Source organism: Pseudochaenichthys georgianus, chromosome 14, assembly GCF_902827115.2.
Source record: "Pseudochaenichthys georgianus chromosome 14, fPseGeo1.2, whole genome shotgun sequence".
Classification (NCBI taxonomy): domain Eukaryota; kingdom Metazoa; phylum Chordata; class Actinopteri; order Perciformes; family Channichthyidae; genus Pseudochaenichthys; species Pseudochaenichthys georgianus.
Window position 1 is genome coordinate 14,479,084 of NC_047516.1, and position 19,636 is coordinate 14,498,719.

The following is a 19,636-nucleotide window of genomic DNA, read 5'->3' on the forward strand; positions in this document are numbered from 1 at the left end:
GAAAGGCTTATGTACGTCAAAGTTTTCTTTTTTGGAGAGCATAAATCACCAAGTGTCACTATTCCACCCCGCTACTTGCAGCAATAAAAAAAACGAAATTAATCAGATGCAGCAGCTATAGTTACATTTTAGAAATGTCAGTGATGTTGAATTTTCAACTTTTTATGAAGCGCAATACATTGAAGGAATATGCTTTTTAAATGTACTTTAAAATGTTTACCACCCATGATTTTCAGAAATGCAGGCCTCTGTGCAGTAACTTGCGCTATAATTTATACAAATTTGGATAAAACTGGGAAATAATCCTGAATATTGTCTTGCTTACTGCTCGTTTGTCATGAGTATTTATGCCTCATTATAAATAATTCATCTTCTTAGACACACATAATGCTTGGTAAACAATCATGTCAAAAAGGTCAGTTGTTGAGTTAACCACCTTGAGACACACCTGAGAACCACAGTTAACACACACACACACACACACACACACACACACACACACACACACACACACACACACACACACACACACACACACACACACACACACACACACACACACACACACACACACACACACACACACACAAAATATGGTACACATTGCAGCAGCCACACATTGTGGAAATCAGAGGGAAAATCACTGTTAAGCGCCAAGGGAAAATCCAGTTGGTTGAAATTCAGGTTTTCTTTTCCAGTGCCAATTAGCATAAATTAATACATCTCCGTGATATCGCTGACAATTGAGCATCAATGATAATGCTCATCAACTGTGCCTAGTTGTGTTTATCACACTAAAACACAAACACATCCAAGCACAATCCCACTTCACACTCATGCACACAATGACATATGTTTCGAAAAATTGTCAACGGGCTCAATATTTCACAGTTTTGCCTGTCCCTGTTCCAACAGAATAGCTGTGACCATGTATTTGGTAAACACAGTGCCTGAACAGAAAGAAAACATATTGAATATCTCTACGGTGTTCTGTATGCCATTACTGATTCATGGTCACCCACTAAATAAAAATAAACAGGGAAATCTCCCAGCATGTGAGCCAGTGTGTGGGTGTGAAAGCAGAGAAAATATAGATAGCGAGAGAAAGGGGAATATAAAAAGACAAAGAGAGGGGAGTCAGGGAGGGAATAGCTGGTATTTAAAATGAAGATGGCACATGGGATAGTTTTCCATTGCACCTCAGCTGGCTCTCATGAGATGGGAGTGACTTAACATTTCAAAGTCTCATGAGAAACAGACACACACATAGGCTCTGAAGAGATTCTCATTTGGCTCAGGAGAGAATGAAGGCTATCTCTTGAGGTGAAGGGAAATAGAGTTCAGTCTCGAGTTTCACAATGATCAGGGAAACATTTATCTACTGCAAATAATGCCACACAATTATACGCGGAATAGTGAGGGATTTAATGTTACAACTGATTTCAACATTAGGGCTTCTTTAGTGAATGCTTTGGTTTATATATTGTTATAAATCACACTGATTTATGCTGCAGAAAATATTTAAAATTCATAGAAATCACCAAACCATTCTGTACCTATTTGCTTATTTATTGCTCCATACATAAAATATGACTGACCCGCTCTTTCCTTTCCTTCCATTTCCCCAATTCAATCTAAATTCTACCCAAATGGTGACATTCACATAGAGCTAACAGTGTGAACAGAGATTGGACACTATATTTAACCATGTAACCAACATGTGTGGACATCCCCCTGGTTATTTCTGATTTCATCATGTTGAGTTGTAGTATTTTTCAAATGTTATATGCCCATCCACTAATTGCCAACCAATTACAACTACTACTGTATAATGGGGAAAGTATGTAAAGTGACTCTACAAATAAATAAAAAAGAAGATTCCACAGGCTACATTTGGTCTGGGGCTGTTTCATGGTTTTGACAAGGCCCATTAGTTCCAGTCGATCGATGACACCATGGCAAACAGAGATATTTTAGACAATAATCCAACTGTGGCAGCAGTTCTATCATGACAAAGCACCTGTGCACAAAGCAAGATCAATACAGAAATTATTTCTAGACTTCAATGTGAAAGAACTTGAATGGCTTGCTCTAGCCCTAACATTAAAACCATTCAACACAGTGGGGATGAACTGGAGTAATGAACATATATTCCTAATCAGGGTTCTAGTCTTCCCAGAAGAGTAGGCTGTTCTGGCAGCTTATTTATGGCCATAGTTTTGGAATTAAATGTTGGGGTGAAAGACATAAAAGAGTAGTGGCATACATGATACTGTATAAACATTCTAAAACATGTTCTGTTCAGGGACAGTATTTCCCAAATGCATTGTCACAGCTCTTATGTTGCAGGCAAAACTTTACAGTATTGAGCCTGTTGACAAAGAAAAACTACAATTTTAAGGGACTTGTGCTTCACTTAAATATTTTTGATATATTTTTGATATACTCTACCCCACTACAATTTATTTTATACCTTTAGTTACTTTGCAGAGTTGGAATAATGATGTGAAATATATTTAACACTTGTATTCACATCCCTGCAGCATACAATTCAAATCAGCGTTTGAAACTTTAATGCATCAATAATTATAATCAAAACATAAATATAATTCTGAATAGGGCCAATCTGCAAAATTAGTACTTTTACTTTTGGTACTTTAGTATATTTTGATGCTAATACGTTCGTACTTTTAACTTGTAACAGAGTATTCCTTAACTCTGGTACTTCTACTTTTACAATATCTTAGTTCTTCTTCCACCTAGTCTGACCTTAATGTACCTCGTTCAGGCCCGGTTCCAGAACAAAATGACTAAGGGTGCATCTGAGATTAGAGAAGGTGCAGTGGTAAAGTGCTATTTTTATAAGTGGGGAGTGTATCTAACACCCTCTATGGGGGTCCTCACTTCCTCTGGGGGGTCCGAGGGCATGCTCCCCCGGGAATATTTTTTTTTAAATATTGAAGTTAAAACCATCAATCTGGTGCACTTTGAGAGCAACATTGAGAGATCTATGGATCTATGTGCTCTTTGCTTGATTATGCCTTCCCAGTCCCTTATCACATAGCCTATAAGAGCATGGTGCCAGTTGTTGTAGCCAGTTGTGGTGAAGGCATCTGACTTACTTGAACCGAAATGTCTACATGCATAGCAGAAGATGGCATCTTTTTTACATGAATATTCCAGCCAATCTCTGTTTTGAAACCATGAGCTGCAAAATGAGCGCCTTACCCCACTGTACAGGTGAGTTGGGTACTTTTTTAAATATACCTGGGCAGGCTCTGTTTTGCAGAGGTCCTTTGGCACTTGCGGGTCGACGAGGGGTGGCGGTGTTTGGGGTAACGAAGACGGCTGTGGCTGCTCCGCCTCTGTGGGCGAGGCACAGGTCACGCGCACCTGACATAATAACGTTACTTACCGTTTAAATTGATCAAATAAATGCAGCAGACAATGCTATTCAACCACAATTACAATTTATTTTATTTCAACTATATTCTTCTTCTTCTTCTTCTTCTTATTATTATTATTATTATTACTACTATTGTTAGTACTAGTAGGCAAAATGTAATATTTTTCACTTTTAATTTTTTTCACTTTTAATTTTGTTTTGTTTTACTTTTCATTTTTCAAATGAGGGTGCATAACGACTCAACTGAGGGTGCAATGCACCCCCGTAGAACCGGGCCTCGTTGCAGGGTCAAACTCGTGCAGATTTGTTGTGACAAATGGAAATGTTACACTGAAGGTTTTTTGACATCATTTCATGAACACAACCATGAACACATCCCCCTTTCACTTGCCTCCAAGGTTGCCAGGTTTGCCTCCCCACCACGCCCTCACCTCGGCTTTGGAGTCGAACACGTGGAGAACAACCACGAAAACCCCATCTTTCTCAGGTTAGAGAAACGTCTTAAGACCGAAGGTAAACTTTAACTTAAATGTGGCCACAATATTTTTAAAAGTTAGGATCGTTAAACTTCAAGCTCGACGTGTGTATGTTTTTTCTTAGATTGGAGAGGTTCGAACGCCAGTTGAGCACATTCAAGATAACGCTTGCTACTAGCTAACACGTTAGCAAACATTACTTCACAGTTTCGAGGGGCAAGAACTAAATAGTTGACGTTCAGTGAAACGTTTTATTTCACAGTTTCGTCTCAAAGATGTGAAAATGTTTATGACTGTCGCTGAGGAAGCATTAACTGAAAGTCTCGTGCAGTTGGCAGCTAAGTCACGCTCGCTAACGTTCACGTTCGTCGCTAGCTTGACTCTGCGTCCTTTTCCTTCGTTTGCGGCACTTTAAAATGCACGAATATTTGGCTAGAAACTGGTCCTTTTTTTAAAACTCAACTAATCTTTGCAATTACGCTGGTTAATCATGTGGTTCAAATCTTTTTTTAAATACTGTTTTTATTTTTGAGTGGTATGAGACAGACCAAAGCAACCAATTGTCATGACTAAAAGGCTGGAAACTATAAATCATTGCTCTACAAAAAAAACAAGGTGTAAAAAGTACCCGGATCTTGTACTTAAGTAGAAGTACCAGAGTGTAGGAATACTCTGTTACAAGTAAAAGTCCTGCAATCAAAATGTTACTCAGGTGAAAGTAGAAACACTTTTTGTTATATCCCATGGAATGCTCTTAACACCCCGATAGCAATGAATAAATTAGATGCTTTGACAATAAATACATACAAATATTTTATCTGTGGAAGCCGTGGCGCTGTATAAAGCAAGACCAATTATCTGAGCTGGCCCGGGTCAGATAATTGGATGGCCTACCTGCCTGTCAGCCTTCCATCTCGTGCACAAACTTATCTCGTGCCCTCATTGGTCATGTGTGCGTTGGTGTGTGTTGGAGGAGGGGCTCTGTAAGGAAGTCTGAAGGAAGGGGCAGATTTGTTTCGGTTGTGTACTTTAAATTCTAGCGCACTCGAGCTGGTTTCTCCATTTTCTTACCTACCCTACCTTAAAGTACCAAAAGTAAAAATACTCATTGAGCAGATCGATCCATTTCACAACATTATATTATATGTTTTTAATATAGTAATTGATGTATTCATGTGTACATTAAACATTAAACAAACAAAAAAGTAACTAAAGGTATTACATAAATGTAGTGGAGTAAAAGTACATTATGTGTCTCTGAATTGTAGTGGAGTAGAAGTACAAAGTAGCACACCATTTAAATGCTCAAGTAAAGTACAAGTACCACAAAATTGTACTTCAGTACAGTACTCGAGTAAATCTACTTAGTTACTTTACACCAGTGACATCCACTATCTATATTCTATAAAAAACTATCTTGACTAATCAATTGACTTCTTTATGATAAACAACCTGCAAGTTTAGTGCAATTGAGTCTTAAAACAACAGGACTCTTAATCTTGGGACATTTGTTAAATAAAGCATTTTGTTGATTATTGGGGCAAGGCTAAATATGAAACCATCATACTAACTTAATTTAAATGTTTGTACAGGTTGCTTCATAAGCATGGCAGATCAGGACTCACTTAAATACAATCCAAGGAGAGGGGCTGCTAGTTTTCTGGCTCTCCAACCCCTTCGCATTCCTCGGGTCCAGCTGACAGACGAAGGGCCCTTCTACAGCGATGCTGCTGGGCTGAGGTAATGGAAAATGTGACTGTGTTGTATTGTGTTTATACCAGAAAGGGCAAGCTTTATCTTTACTGTGATCAAACATATTTTTATTTAATTTTGAGTTGCAATGTAAATGTGATTCCATAATGCATTCCTTTTGATTTACATACAATTGTTCATCTTTTCTTGTATCCTCCATACTCTTTTGAAGGACGTTTACATTTACAATGTCAAATGTTGTTATTTGTTTATGTTACCATCTCAGGAAAGATCTACCTGCTTCCTTTGACCAAGTGAAAGAGGCATTACTTTATGAAGAAGGTGATGGACCAAAAAATAAGAATACTTCTCTTCCAAAACTCAACAATAACCTTCCTTTTGGCAACATCCTATCGGGAGATGAGGTAAATAAATAAAAATACTACTTTCCCATTATTAAAGTGGTGTTTTGTAGTAAAGACCATTTGTCAAACTTGGAGTTATTGTTCAGGCCTTCACCTGAGATATTCAATTCCGAAAGCAGAGATGCAATAAGCATCTGTCACATTCAGCCGGCAGTAGCCAATTTCCTGGATATGAAACACAATATGCAATTTTCTGCTTTCATGTGGAATTTGTCCTGCACATACAACTTGAAATTACAAAGGAATACAAATCCCTATTTTGCTTTATTTGAAAATATGACATCAGTGTAAAATCTCAACATCTGTGATAGTAAACAGCATATTATTTGACTGGCAAGTATAGCAGTTCTTGATATAATTTTCCAGCTAAATGGAGGGGTACAAACTACAAAGCCATCTGCAGCCACTTTGTCTCTTAAACCGGAAACAGCAAAACATTCTCAACGTTAATCTCACATTTACATGGTCCTTTTTGTCTCATTATCTCTCCCTAACAGTCTGTTTACAGTCTGTTTACAGCTTTCTTTCCTAGAGAAACACTAGAGATGTAGGTTGTGGAGAAGAAATAGCACTGCCCTTTTTTTTTTACCAGAATGATAATGTTTATTTTTTTCAGGATGAGTACTCGGATGATGACCATGCTGCCCTCTCTCTCCGTGGTTTGTCACCGGTCGGATGCCTGTACTCGGATGAAGAGCTCATCCTGGACCAGATCAAGGATCCTAATCCTGACAAGAGCACACGGACTGAAGGTGGATAGATGTGTCTGGTGCTCTTGTAGCCTTAAGGGCTTTAAGACTTTCGGATTTCCGCTCACTTATTTTGGTCAATGCTCTTCTATGTCCAGGTCACACAGTAGTGGAATAACTGCAGGCGTAGTCTGGACAGCGGAAGCAATTCACATCTTCCAACACAAACTGAGAATGATCTTCTCAGACCTCAATACCTCATGCTAGCACTACTGAGTAAAATAAAAATAAAAAGACGATTTGGACTCAATTGTCTGTAAAACATATGCAATAATGCATTCTCCATTTGCTGAACTCAACCTTACAGATAGATACAACATATTTAATTTGTTTTGCTAAATGGTTAAAAATATGTATTGGGTTGTCCCTTTGACAAGATTTTAAATGACAGCGACTGAAACTAAGGACTATAGGTCTAACGGCCCGTCCACACTACAGCTTCGACAGCTTCAAAAACGGTTTCCAACGCTTCTGCCCATTCACTTTGAATGGGGTGACGTCACTTTTCGCCGAACTGCATTGTGGGAAGCAGAGCGGAGCTTTCCTGGCGTTTCAGGATGCAAAAGTTGAGCAATGTTCAACTTTTGAAGCTTCTGAAGCTTTCGGTGGAAGCATCAGCTAATCAAATCATATGCCAGTACAAGCTCTAGCCAATCAAACCGCTGCTTGTGTGTCAGGGGCGGGAGATTCATGTGATTGGTTGTTGGTCGAGCTTCAGACACTCCGAGCTCCAAGCTTTTTTTGAAGCTGTAGTGTGGACGGGCCGTTACTGTCTGCTTAAATTGTTATGCCCTGATTCTGGAAAAAATCTAAAAGGGTTTTAGAAAACTGCACTGAAAGGGTGGTGTCCAAAATATATTTATCTCTAAATACATAGCTGTCTTTTGTTTTTTCACTTTCTCCTAGTTTGGAAAACTGACTTGCACAAGAACCACATGGCAGCTTTAAGTAGTGAGATGTTTGACAACCTGCTGAAGATGTGTCCCGACTTCCATGGCTGTAAGAGCCACATGGCAGCATTTGTCTTGATAAGAGGTAAGCACCTTCAGTATGTTAGTTAAAAAACTTTTCAGTCTGATCTTCCTAATACAGAACACTGATGTCACTTCTTTATGCATCTGCATCAGAATTGAGTCTCCATAGACATAGAAAACCTGACTTTAGGAAACTGTACAGTGTTATAAATGATCGTCAAAAACATTTCTGTTCAGTTCACTTCTTTATGGCATGTTACTTCATTCTCAGAATAGCAACATCCCTGAATTAATCACCAAGCTTGCCAGTGCCAACCACGATTTTGACATTTTGATGGCAGAGAGCTGCCGTTAGTTATTTTTGCTTTTCTTATTCAAAGTCAGATTTTTATTTTATAACCTATGAATCTTCTGAGTCACCAGCTACGGTTTGAATGGAAACGGATGAGGAGGGTTTATGGATGTCATTTTAGTTTTGATCGCAGCTTTTTTTGTTTATTGTTTAACGTGTCATCCCTTCTTCACCTCGTAGTTGAATGCCATTTCACACATCATTGTCCATGTCAAAGAAAGAAAGTGTCATTTTCCTACAGAGGTGCTGGACACAGCAGGTCGTCCATGTGAGCATTACACGCTGGTGGCCTTAGGAGCCGGCCGTTCAAGCTGCAGCAAGTGGCTCTGCTACAACGGAACGATGGTCCATGACTGCCATGCCATCATCATCGCCAGAAGGGCTCTCAAAAGGTATGAAACAGCTTCATTGACTACAGCTCAGGCCATCATTTATAAGATCATAACTTAAGTATGTATAAATATTGCCTCTTTTATCTAGAGCAGGCAGCCCTGATCAGCACACTCACTGTTTTAAACCTTTGATGGTGCTTGCGTGGCTCAAAGTGAGAACAGTTTTTTCTGGCTTGTGTTCAGGTTTCTGTTCAAACAGCTTCTGCTGTTCTTTGATGCTGATCCAAAGGCTAAGGAGAACTGTGTTTTGGAGAGGAGTGCAGACGGCTACCAGCTTCAGCTGAAACCCAACACCAGTCTGCATCTCTACACCAATCAGTGTCCTGAAGGAGCGGCTAAGAACCTCTACTTCAAGTACTCTTTTATTCCCAACTTTGGGCTTTGTTGAAAGAAGTCTTTTGCAGTCAGTGTGTAAATTGTCTTCGGATGATAGAAATCAAGAATCTCATCCAAGAAAAAAGCAATCTTTATTTTCATAAACTTAGCAATACATTCGCTTAAAATTAGAACTTCAAGTTAAGTCATATATAACTTCTTGTTTTTTGTTATGTAATGCAGATGTATTATTTGGGGTGAACTAGTTAATATGGTTTACGTTTGTAAAGTAAATGGGTTGGAATGGTTTCTGAAACACATCCGTCTTTCCTGATTAGGGGCCCTTCAAACGACATCTGGACCAGTAGGAAGCTGCAGTACCATTCCAAGGGCCTGCTGGTCCCTGTTGCCTACCTGGACCCGAGCCACTGGGGGGCCAAAGTGTGCTGCATGTCCGGCAGTGACAAGTTGTGCAGCTGGACCGTTACTGGGGTGCAGGGTGCACTACTGAGCCACTTCCTCCAGCCTGTCTACATCACTAGCACCGTACTAGGTAAAGAGCCTTAAAGCTATTCTATATTTCAGGAAATACGCCTCTTTAATTCTTGGCCTAGAGTTATATGAGAGCTTTCAAAGTCTGGTGTTTTACAGGTAGTTTAATTTCCAAAGCTGTTATAGACACTAAGTGAAATATGTGTGAAGCTGTAATTGTATGACAATTTGGAATGGTGACGTTACATGGATTACTTTCCCCTGTGTGTTCAAATACAAATACTGACAGGGTTCGTACGGGTGCTTGAAATCCTTGAAAATGCTTGAAATTTGACGTGGTGTTTTCAAGGTTGGGAAAGTGCTTACATTTTGGGAATGGTGCTTGAAATTGAGATAAAGTGCTTGAAAATGTAAATGCTTTACTTTTACAATAAATTGCTGTCTGACTGAATAGTTCGCTTTTTAGATTAAAAGAAAAGCATTGCTTCGCTTCTACATAAAACAGCTCCGCTGCGGCCTTCCCGCGCTATGCGCGCGACCTGCAAGTGTTTGTGTTACGTGTGACCTGGGCATTCTGATGAGAGATAGATGACTGTGTGCCAGGAGGTTGCCGTTTCAACGAGCGTTAGCTAGCAGAAGACAAATACAAGCCATGGCTAAGACTAGGGTCAAGCCCACGAGTAGCCTCCTGCAAAGTGTGCAACATAACGATGCGAGAGTCTGCGCTGACGAGCCATGAAAGGTACGCCGTAGAAGAGCATTTTAGATTAGGCTAACGTTGCATGTTACGTTTGTTTAAGCTAACGTTAGCTAGCTGAATAGCGAACTCGATTGAGGGATAATAATAATTGCAGGGGACAATCATTTCAGAGGAGCGTACCTATGTTATGTGCGTTACAGACGCCATCCTGTGGTCTTCAGAGGATGAAGCTCTAACGGCATTTCGTGTTATAGTCATGAAATGTAATCTATTGATTCGACACAGAGCGATTCTGAAAGCGATGTATTTCTACTGGTAGTATGTTTCGTGCCTAAACCAAATGTGACTTGCTCTATCGAAATCAGTCACATTGACCCGAATTCACATTTTTGTGTGTGTGTGTGTGTGTGTGTGTGTGTGTGTGTGTGTGTGTGTGTGTGTGTGTGTGTGTGTGTGTGTGTGTGTGTGTGTGTGTGTGTGTGTGTGTGTGTGTGTGTGTGTGTGTGTGTGTGTGTGTGTGTGTGTGTGTGTATGTGTGTGTGTGTGTGTGTGTGTGTGTGTGTGTGTGTGTGTGTGTGTGTGTGTGTGTGTGTGTGTGTGTGTGTGTGTGTGTGTGTGTGTGTGTGTGTGTGTGTGTGTGTGTGTGTGTGTGTGTGTGTGTGTGTGTGTGTGTGTGTGTGTGTGTGTGTGTGTGTGTGTGTGTGTGTGTGTGTGTGTGTGTGTGTGTGTGTGTGTGTGTGTACTGCGTTTGTGTAACGGGGAAACACTCACAAGAATGTTGAGTGTTGCTTTAATCCCATGTATGAACACAGTCTTCCTTTGAAGATGTCTAAGTCAGGTGTCTTGAGTAGTCAACATTACCTAAAATCATTGGACACATTTGTAGATATTATTTTCCACTTGTTACCATTGTGAGGCTATTTTTATGCAGCTCTGCGTGATTTTGTGGCTACAATTCAGACTAATACACTACCAGAGGTGGAATAAGTACTCAGATATTGTACTTGAGTAAAAGTACAAGTACTCAGATCTTGTACTTGAGTAAAGTAGAAGTACCAGAGTGTAGGAATACTCTGTCACAGTAAAAGTCCTGCATTCAAAATGTTCCTCAAGTAAAAGTAGAAAAGTATTCTCATCAAAATATAGTGAAAGACAGTAAAAGTAGTCGTTGTGCAGTTTGGTCCATTTCAGAATAATATATCTGATATGTTTTATAATGATTGATCATGAAAGTGTTCTCAAAGCTGGTGAAGATGCAGCTAGTCTGAATGACTTTGTAGACTGCAGGGTAGCTGGTGGATTTACTCCAGGTGGAACTAAAGTCTGATTTAACACTTGATTATATTTCACATCATTCATCCAGATCTGTAGAGTAACTAAAGGGATTAAATACATGTAGTGTGGAGGGAAAGTACACCATTTACCTCTGACTATAGTAATCAATAATGTATTGAAAAGTTATTTGGCTGATTGTTTTATATTGGCTCAGACAGGTTATATGGGAGGCCCAGTCTACGTACAGATCACTAATTTTGGAAATATTAAACTTAGTTTTCTTTTCTTTAATGTTTCATTCTCGTGTAGAAGGCTATCACGAAACACACATGTGGTTGTTTATAGCATAAAGAACATCTGATTTAATGTGAGGTAGGGAAATAATCATTTGAGTATGTGTATATAAATATGTAATTTACAACAGCTGTAAGATGCTTGAAAAGCTGGAAAATGCACCTTGAAAATGCTTGAAAAGTGCTTGAATTTGACTTTGGAAAAGGTGTAAGAACCCTGTACTGAGCTTGTTTTGATTATTTAGGGGGCCAGAAGTTCTTTTATGAAGAAGTGTCTAACATCACCAACATGCGACTGGGTGATGGTTGGGAGGACATTCTGCCGTCGTCCTACAAAAAGAAACACAACATCTTCTTCCTGTGTGGCGACTACGTGGGACCAGCTGTGATCTCCTCGAAGCACGACAGCCTCAGCGTCAACTGGTGCCTCGGGGACAAGGATGTTGAAGTTCTGGACAGCAGCGATGGCCGCATCGTTGATGGGTAGGATGCAGATTCAAATGTCACTAATTCTAAGAAGTAATGTGCATCAGGAATGTGAGTGTGAAGTCTTGTACTGTCCCTGCAGTGTGTCCTGACCTGACTAAAGCTTACCTCATTTAAACTGTGCAGCCACATCCAGGGACAGCGTAGAACTGCTGGCAGTGCCCGATGCTTTGTGTTTGTTGGACAGTCTCAGCGATGCCCGGGGCTTCTGCCATGTCTTGCCTTTTTAGAGCTGCAGAAAAATGCTGATGTCCAGTAGCTAGAGTGTGACACAGACGTGGCTCTCACTGGAGGCTGCGTTGTCCTTGGGCAGAGATTACAGCCCAAAATAGATCTGAGATCCTGCTTTGCGCTCGCAGTGATGCTGCATATTTCTGCTTCGGTGCCGCAGCCTGAACTAATAGTTTAAGGCGACACCATAGTTTAAACTGTCAGGATGAGCTCTGCACAATGTTCCGAACAATAAACTATAAATAGGCAAAGAAAAATAAGCTCCCTGAAAAAGAAGAAATTAAATTCAAGGGCAAGAATAAAGAGTGGAGGGGGAGGTGAAGAGCAATTGAAAGCATGGCAAGAACACATACTGTACTGAAAAATACTAAATATAGTGTGAAAATGAAAGAAGACGCTGCTTCAGTCGTATGGAGCTTCTTCAATGTACTAATGTATAAGTAGCTTGCCAATTATTCCTATCATCTTTAGCAATAGATTTTCATCATTGAAGCAATGAATTGTCTACCTAGAAAGCATTATATAAAATCCCACAATTCAATGTCATCATTATAATTTAACTAAATGCAACATGTCAGCCTCAGCTAACGGCTAATGTTAACTAGCTCTCCTCCTGCATTACAAAGTAGCATCGTCAGGGAAATACCCCTTATCCCAGGTCCATGGCGTACGGTAGAAAAATAAATACTGCCCTTAGAAAACGTTGTTGTTCTTCCATACTTCCACAGTAAATAACATTTGTTAAGAAATTGGGAAATACGTATAACAACAGAGCAAGTGAGCATACGACTGGAGCTTTACTTCACCATATGTTTTTTTTAAAGACATATTTGTTTATAGTTTTGACAATAAATTCAACCCCTGTTTATTTGAATACATGAGAGAACGATGCATATTTTCATTAAGTGGGTGTAGTATTCCTTCAAAATGATTTCAGGCACCCTGCCCAGTAGGGATGGGAACGATTAATCGAATATTCGAAATGATTCAGGTATTCGAATAATTATTCATGTATTCGAATGAGTTATGAATTTTTTTTATTTTTTTTTATTATTAATTTTTTTTTTGGGAGTGATGCCTAAGTTGATTACATATTATTAGAGCCGGGACTCGATTAAAAAAATTAATCTAATTAATTACAGGCTTTGTAATTAATTAATCGAAATTAATCGCATTTTTAATCAAATATACATATTTGACCTGAGAACAGTGAGAAGCAGTTTCCACATGGATGTTACTCCAGGTGGTCTACAGTCGAGTGCAATCCAGTGAGCCAGGGAGTTGGTTATTCTCTCAGACGTGGACTTACTGGCCCTGAAACCAGTCGTCTGGTTGAGTGTGGGTTGGGTCAGGGTGTGGTTCCCTGCACTCGGAGTCGGGCTAACTGCTACATGCTAGCTGCTACACGCTAGCTGCTACATGCTTTGCATGTAGGTGATACTTTAGGCTTGATGTGCTGCGGTGATATGCAAATTCTTTTTTGCATAATTTGCACACAACCGTGCTCTTGTCGACGCTTCCATCCGTCCGTTTTTTTAAAACAAAATGTCCCATCCACGGGGCCGACCAGAGCGGTCTCATCAGCTTGTTCGTTCATGTTTGACTATTGTTCACCGTGGGTTGTTGTCGTTTGAAGTCCCATGCTGAAGTCATGAACGTTAGTTGGTGCTCCAGTATAATCGGTACGCCTGAAACTCATCCAGTGAGAAACGTTCCGCTGTGCGATTAAAATGCGTTAATTTTTGTGGAATTAATTCATCTTAATTAACGCGTTAAAGTCCCGACCCTACATATTATCAAATTGAATAATTCAATGTATATATATACGACTATGCCATAGCTAAATGTGTTGGGTGACGTCTAAAGGTGTGTTTTGCTCCGCTCACCGGCCCCTCACAGCGGGCAGAGCTGCAGGTGCTGATCTCTCTCTCGTGTCCGGTTATACTTCACTCGCGTTTATGTCCAAATCCATCAGATCTAGCTAGTTCTAGCCAATGATATGGCTGCTGCCCCTCCCTACACGCAGATCACGCGGACTAAAACCTCATCTTAGGCCCAAACGTGGCGTAAATGAGCTCCGCAGCCGTTGCGAGGTTCCGGCGCTAACAGTTCATGAGCGTGCTCCCCCGCCCCCTGTCAACACTCGCGACACATGAGTGGCCAGCCTAAACAACAATAAGCGCTGCTTGGCAACCGTGTGTGGCGGCAAAGTACATAGACATTTTGACAGGAGAGATTTAGTTTTGCCGGTATTCAACATTTTACCAGTCATAGTCCGGTAATTATTTACACTCCAAGAAGAATCCTACACAATAGACATGGCATCAAAAAGGAGTAATGTGTGGAAATATTTCGACCAGGTTAGTGAGTGCGGTGTAGAGGTAAAAAAAAAAATGTACCCAATTTTTTTTTTATAGGATATGTACATTTCGGTTAACCGGTTAACCGTTTTTTGGGGGGGTCGAATATTCGAATATACATTTGCTTTCAAATTCCCATCCCTACTGCCCAGCCATCTGCTAAAGTCGGCTCCCATCGATGCTGTCATACCCGATACTAGGGATGGGAACGATTATTAGAATATTCGAAATTATTCAGGTATTCGAATAATTATTCATGTATTCGAATATGAGTTATGAATATTTGTATTAACTTTTTTTTTTTTTTTTTATGGGAGGGATGCCTAAATTGATTACATATTATCAAATTGAATAATTCAATGTATATATATACGACAGTGCCATAGCTAAATGTGTTAGTTTACGTCTAAAGGTGTGTTTTGCTCCACTCACCGGTCCCTCACAGCGGGCAGAGCTGCAGGTGCTGATCTCTCTCTCTCGCGTCCGGTTATACTTCACTCGTGTTTATGTCCAAATCCATCAGATCTAGCTAGTTCTAGTCAATGATATGGCTGCTGCCCCTCCCTACACGCAGATCACACAGACTCAAACCTCATCTTAGGCCCAAATATGGCGCAAATGCGCTCCGCAGCCGTTACGAGGTTCCGGCGCTAACAGTTCATGAGCGTGCTCCCCCGCCCCCTGTCAACACTCGCGACACATGAGTGGCCAGCCTAAACAACAATAAGCGCTGCTTGGCAACCGTGTGTGGCGGCAAAGTACATGGACATTTTGACTGGAGAGATATAGTTTTGCCCAGTGCTGCGTACCGGTACGCCGAACCGGTACTGGACTTGTAAAAAGTTTCGGTTCAAGTCCGGTTAAAACCGGAACGTCGGGAACCGGTACTTGGACTCGCAAAAAACTAGCACTTACGTATATTCTGGTGTCTGTGGTTATTTAAACATTCCCTGATAAATGTTATTCAGCGTCAATAAATGAGTGCTAATCCCAGTGTGCTCAGTGTACAACATCACATGTCATTTCACCTTCGATTCACGGTTTGAAAACGTAGCATTTTGCCACATGCTAATGCTAACCGGAAGTGAAGAATTTTCAGAATAAAAGTATTAAGTTAATAGTGTGAACTTCCGGTTTTTTCAGAATAAAACTGATTTAAATTAAATAGTGTATTTAATTCAAAATTACGCCATATCAACATTGATTTTAATTTCTAACAGTATGTATGTACGTACATCACTATGTATGTAGTATCTACTGTATAATGTACACATGTAGAGTTGTAGAAAATACATGGTGTACAGACAGTACAGTACACTCTGACTGTACAGTCACTACAGTGTAGCCTATACTGTATAGTAGGTGTGTAACAGTGTAATGCGTATAGTCTACTCTACACTCTACCTTTCAGCAACGTTTTATGGATTTAGGCTCAGTTAGCTCAGGGACTGTTTGGTTATTTTAGTTTGGTAAATGAAATAAATGTTTGAACTTTGTAGTAGTTCACTGTAGTTGCTGTCATAAGTCATTTGTAGACTAAGTGGCAAAAAGTGTTTTTTTTACATTTGTACTTTGTAGAGAAATGTAGACACAAGTTGGAAGGGAGCACAATAAACCTGATGAGTTTGAATTTGAGTTGATTATGAGTTAATTTTCAATTGATAATTAGCTCACAATAAGTTCACTTTAGTTACTCACACAACTTGACACAAGCCATGGAACCTCTGGACTTGAGTCCGGACCTGAACCTGAATGTGAGTCCAGGTACGCAGCACTAGTTTTGCCGGTATTCAACATATTTTACCAGTCATAGTCCGGTAATTGTTTACACTCTAAGAAGAGTCCTACACAACAGACATGGCGTCAAGAAGGAGTAATGTGTGGAAATATTTCGACCAGGTTAGTGAGTGCGGTGTAGAGGTCAAACTATGCAGCTGGGCTGATTGTGAATCGCCTCAGCACATGAAAGCTGTAGGCCTATAGCTGTCAAACTGTGATCACCAGTTCAATACATTTTACAAATTCGACTTTGTTTCTACACTTATTTGAACATGTATGTATTTATTTCCAAAAATTATTCTTTTTTTTTTTTTTTTTTTTACCCAATTTTCTTTTTATAGGATATTTACATTTCGGTTAACCGTTTTTTGGGGGGTCGAATATTCGAATATACATTTGCTTTCAAATTCCCATCCCTACCCGATACCAACACAGAATTTAGTCTTTCACTGAAAACACTTCTCACCACCGGTCTGCCCCCCCAGAGATTTACTGCTAGGTTTCCCAGAGGAAATAGCTTAGCAGCAGTGGTAAGTGCTGCCTGCAGGAAACTCTTCCCTCAGTCAGCCAGACCACATTTAAGATTTTTGCTGTAACAGCATAGAAGAATTGTCTTGCACAACACTTTTTTATGTTCAGCACAGCTAAGCCCCTGAAGCGGAGACTGCATCCTCCAAAATAGTGTTGGCGGTGGAAAACTTGGTTATGAGCAAGTCACTTAATGCAGTGCATGAACACACATTTAACATTTACAACTTTTGATCCTACGAGTGGATACTTGATACAGCACCCACCTCTCACTAATGCTAATTACCTGGCGAGCTTTATTATGACTCATGGGTAGTGATGGCAAAATGAAGCTTGGAATAAAGCTTCGAACCACTTGGACAATTGTGTCGGAAATGGGTTCATTTCTCGAAGCTTCAGTTACAGCGACCTCTCCTGGCGAAGTGCAAGGCTGCAGTGGGTTTAACGTATCTTTGCCTTGAAAAATATTCGATGCACACACACAAGACTGAATATCATGTTCTATTTGCAATTAAAGATTGATAATTGTGTGTATTGGGTTATTGAGAAGAGACTAGAGAGTGCTGGAGCTTTTTTTGGGCTGAGAGGGCCTTTTATCAGTTATTAAAGTATTAAAGTTGAAAAGCAATGATTAAAAGTTTAACTATTCCGGGCTTTGAACCAGCTGCGCGGAGGACATCGCCGCACCCTGGCCGCCGGCTCTATCCACTGGGCTATCTATTCCTTAGACCATTGAAGTGTTTTTAATTTTATATTACTCATTTTCTTTTTGTTCACAGCTTCTCCACATTTCGAAGTGTTTCACGAGCCATAACGACCTATCTCTCTTCCTGGCTGGCTCTATAATGATCCAATTCAAATGCAATGCCAACAACAACTCAACAGCAACAACAACCCACACATTGCGCATTGTTTAGAGCGGTTATAAAGTGTTGAAGCGCTCAAATTTGAAACTGTTTCAACCTGTCACCTGTCAGAATCGAGACGAGGCAGTGCATTGAATCGCGTGAATGGACCGTGAACCAGTGAGTTGATTCATTCAGGAAATGAAGCAGTTGCTGGTTCAGACGTCACATGTCACGTGACTTGAAGCAGTTGCTGCTTCGGACGTCACATGTCACGTGATTTGAAGCAAGCTTCGAAGCACTGCTTCTATGAAATAGGAAGTCCAGGGTTGAAGCTCCGTTCGAAGCTTCAGTGTCAAACTGCCATCACTACTCATGGGTGAGGGAGTGTGTGTGTGTTACGCACACTGCAAAGTCAACTTCACCGGTTAATATATTTGAAAGGGTTAATATATTTGAAATCCACTAATATACAATACAGTTCTCAAAACGATCAATACATGTATATAAGACAATCAATGCATCTAAAGGGAAGCATTCATTGAAATATACGTTTTTCCCAGTTCTCCTTCTGTGAGTGGACCCGACTTCTCCAGCAGACTTTGCAAGAGAGCGTTCTACAGTTACTTCCTCCGAGCTGCAGAGATCAGCGGGAAGAGCTACCTGCTGAATCTTCCCGTCTACCACAGCGTCAAGGTCAGCTATAAATGATTATACGATTACTACACATTCCACCCAGCAAGCCAGTGCAAATGTGGTGAATGTGAGGGAATTGTAACTTTGTTTCATTGTGGTTTTTAGACCGATGTGATGCATGATGATGTGAATGTTTGTTTTATAGATGGAAGCCGTCGCCTACCAGACTGTCAAAGATCTGGTCAAGGAGCGGTTTCTGAGTAACCATGCAGGTCCCTGGAATTCAAAAAAGCTGGTGGACTGCTTCAGCGTTTGAATGTGCTCCCACTGAGAAACAGGCCACGCAAAAGTTCAAGTTCCTCTTGAGATTTAGTTTACTTCTGTTTGCTGTGCTTGTGTTTGCTGTGTTCAATACCTTTTTAACAGACATTTAAAAAAAAGTGTTGTTTTACATAACATATTTTAGTTTTCTGTTTGTGTAGGTGTTTGAAAAAAAATAAACGAAACCCTACTGTTCTGCAACACAGTGAAGTATTTGTTAGTTTGAATGAGTTGTGAGTGGAAAAACACGACTTATGGGAACAGTATGCCACTCAAGTAGAATGGAGGAACATTATTACAAATTATTACCCATTTGTAGCCAAAATGTTTTACTGATTGGCAAAAAGATGTTTTGAGTTGATACAAATATAAATAATTCTACCCATGCCTTGTTCTGTATGGAGTTGCTATCATGACAGGATTCATCACAATTTCATTCACTGTTTTTCATCATTTTACACATTTTTAATCACCGACTAAGAACCAAGGATATAGATCATAGTTTCAACCTCTTTAATGTCCCCAAGTTTTTACTAACCTTTTGAGATAGATATTTAAGAGAAAGAAACAGTACTTCAATATCATTATCAAACGTAACTCTTGCATTCTGCAGTAAGTGAGATGACCTTCCTGGTGTCAAATAGTTGAAGAAGAAAATAGGTAAAAGATATGCAATTATATTTCCTTTTTTAAAGTCTCTAGTTGTATATCTTCATTCGTGTATTTTCTGACTGGTCATTTAATAGTACAAAGCATTCTGAAGCAATATTTATTTATATACTAACAACTCTGCTAGTCTTCAGATTAAAATGTTTTGTCAAACAATACAGAATGAATAACTGTTGCAAGCGTTTGGTTTGCAAGTGTTAAGGGAATGTAGTCCATAAAACAATCCAGGTAAAAGAAATG

At 39.9% G+C, this 19,636-nt stretch overlaps 1 protein-coding gene across 2 annotated transcripts; it reads left to right on the forward strand.

Annotated features, from left to right (window-relative positions):
• Positions 1-3,644: 3,644 nt before the first annotated feature.
• Positions 3,645-18,930, forward strand: adad2 (adenosine deaminase domain containing 2). Of its 2 annotated transcripts, none has more exons than XM_034099572.2 (11): positions 3,645-3,919; positions 5,475-5,622; positions 5,861-5,999; positions 6,616-6,751; positions 7,655-7,783; positions 8,316-8,466; positions 8,650-8,820; positions 9,120-9,334; positions 11,787-12,024; positions 18,334-18,466; positions 18,612-18,930. In XM_034099572.2, exons 1-11 carry the CDS (start codon positions 3,661-3,663, stop codon positions 18,720-18,722), a joined length of 1,830 nt encoding a protein of 609 aa, XP_033955463.2. In that variant the 5' UTR covers positions 3,645-3,660; the 3' UTR covers positions 18,723-18,930. The 2 variants fall into 2 exon arrangements, with proteins under 2 accessions (XP_033955463.2, XP_033955464.1); XM_034099573.2 differs by having other exon boundaries at positions 3,816-3,893.
• Positions 18,931-19,636: the final 706 nt, after the last annotated feature.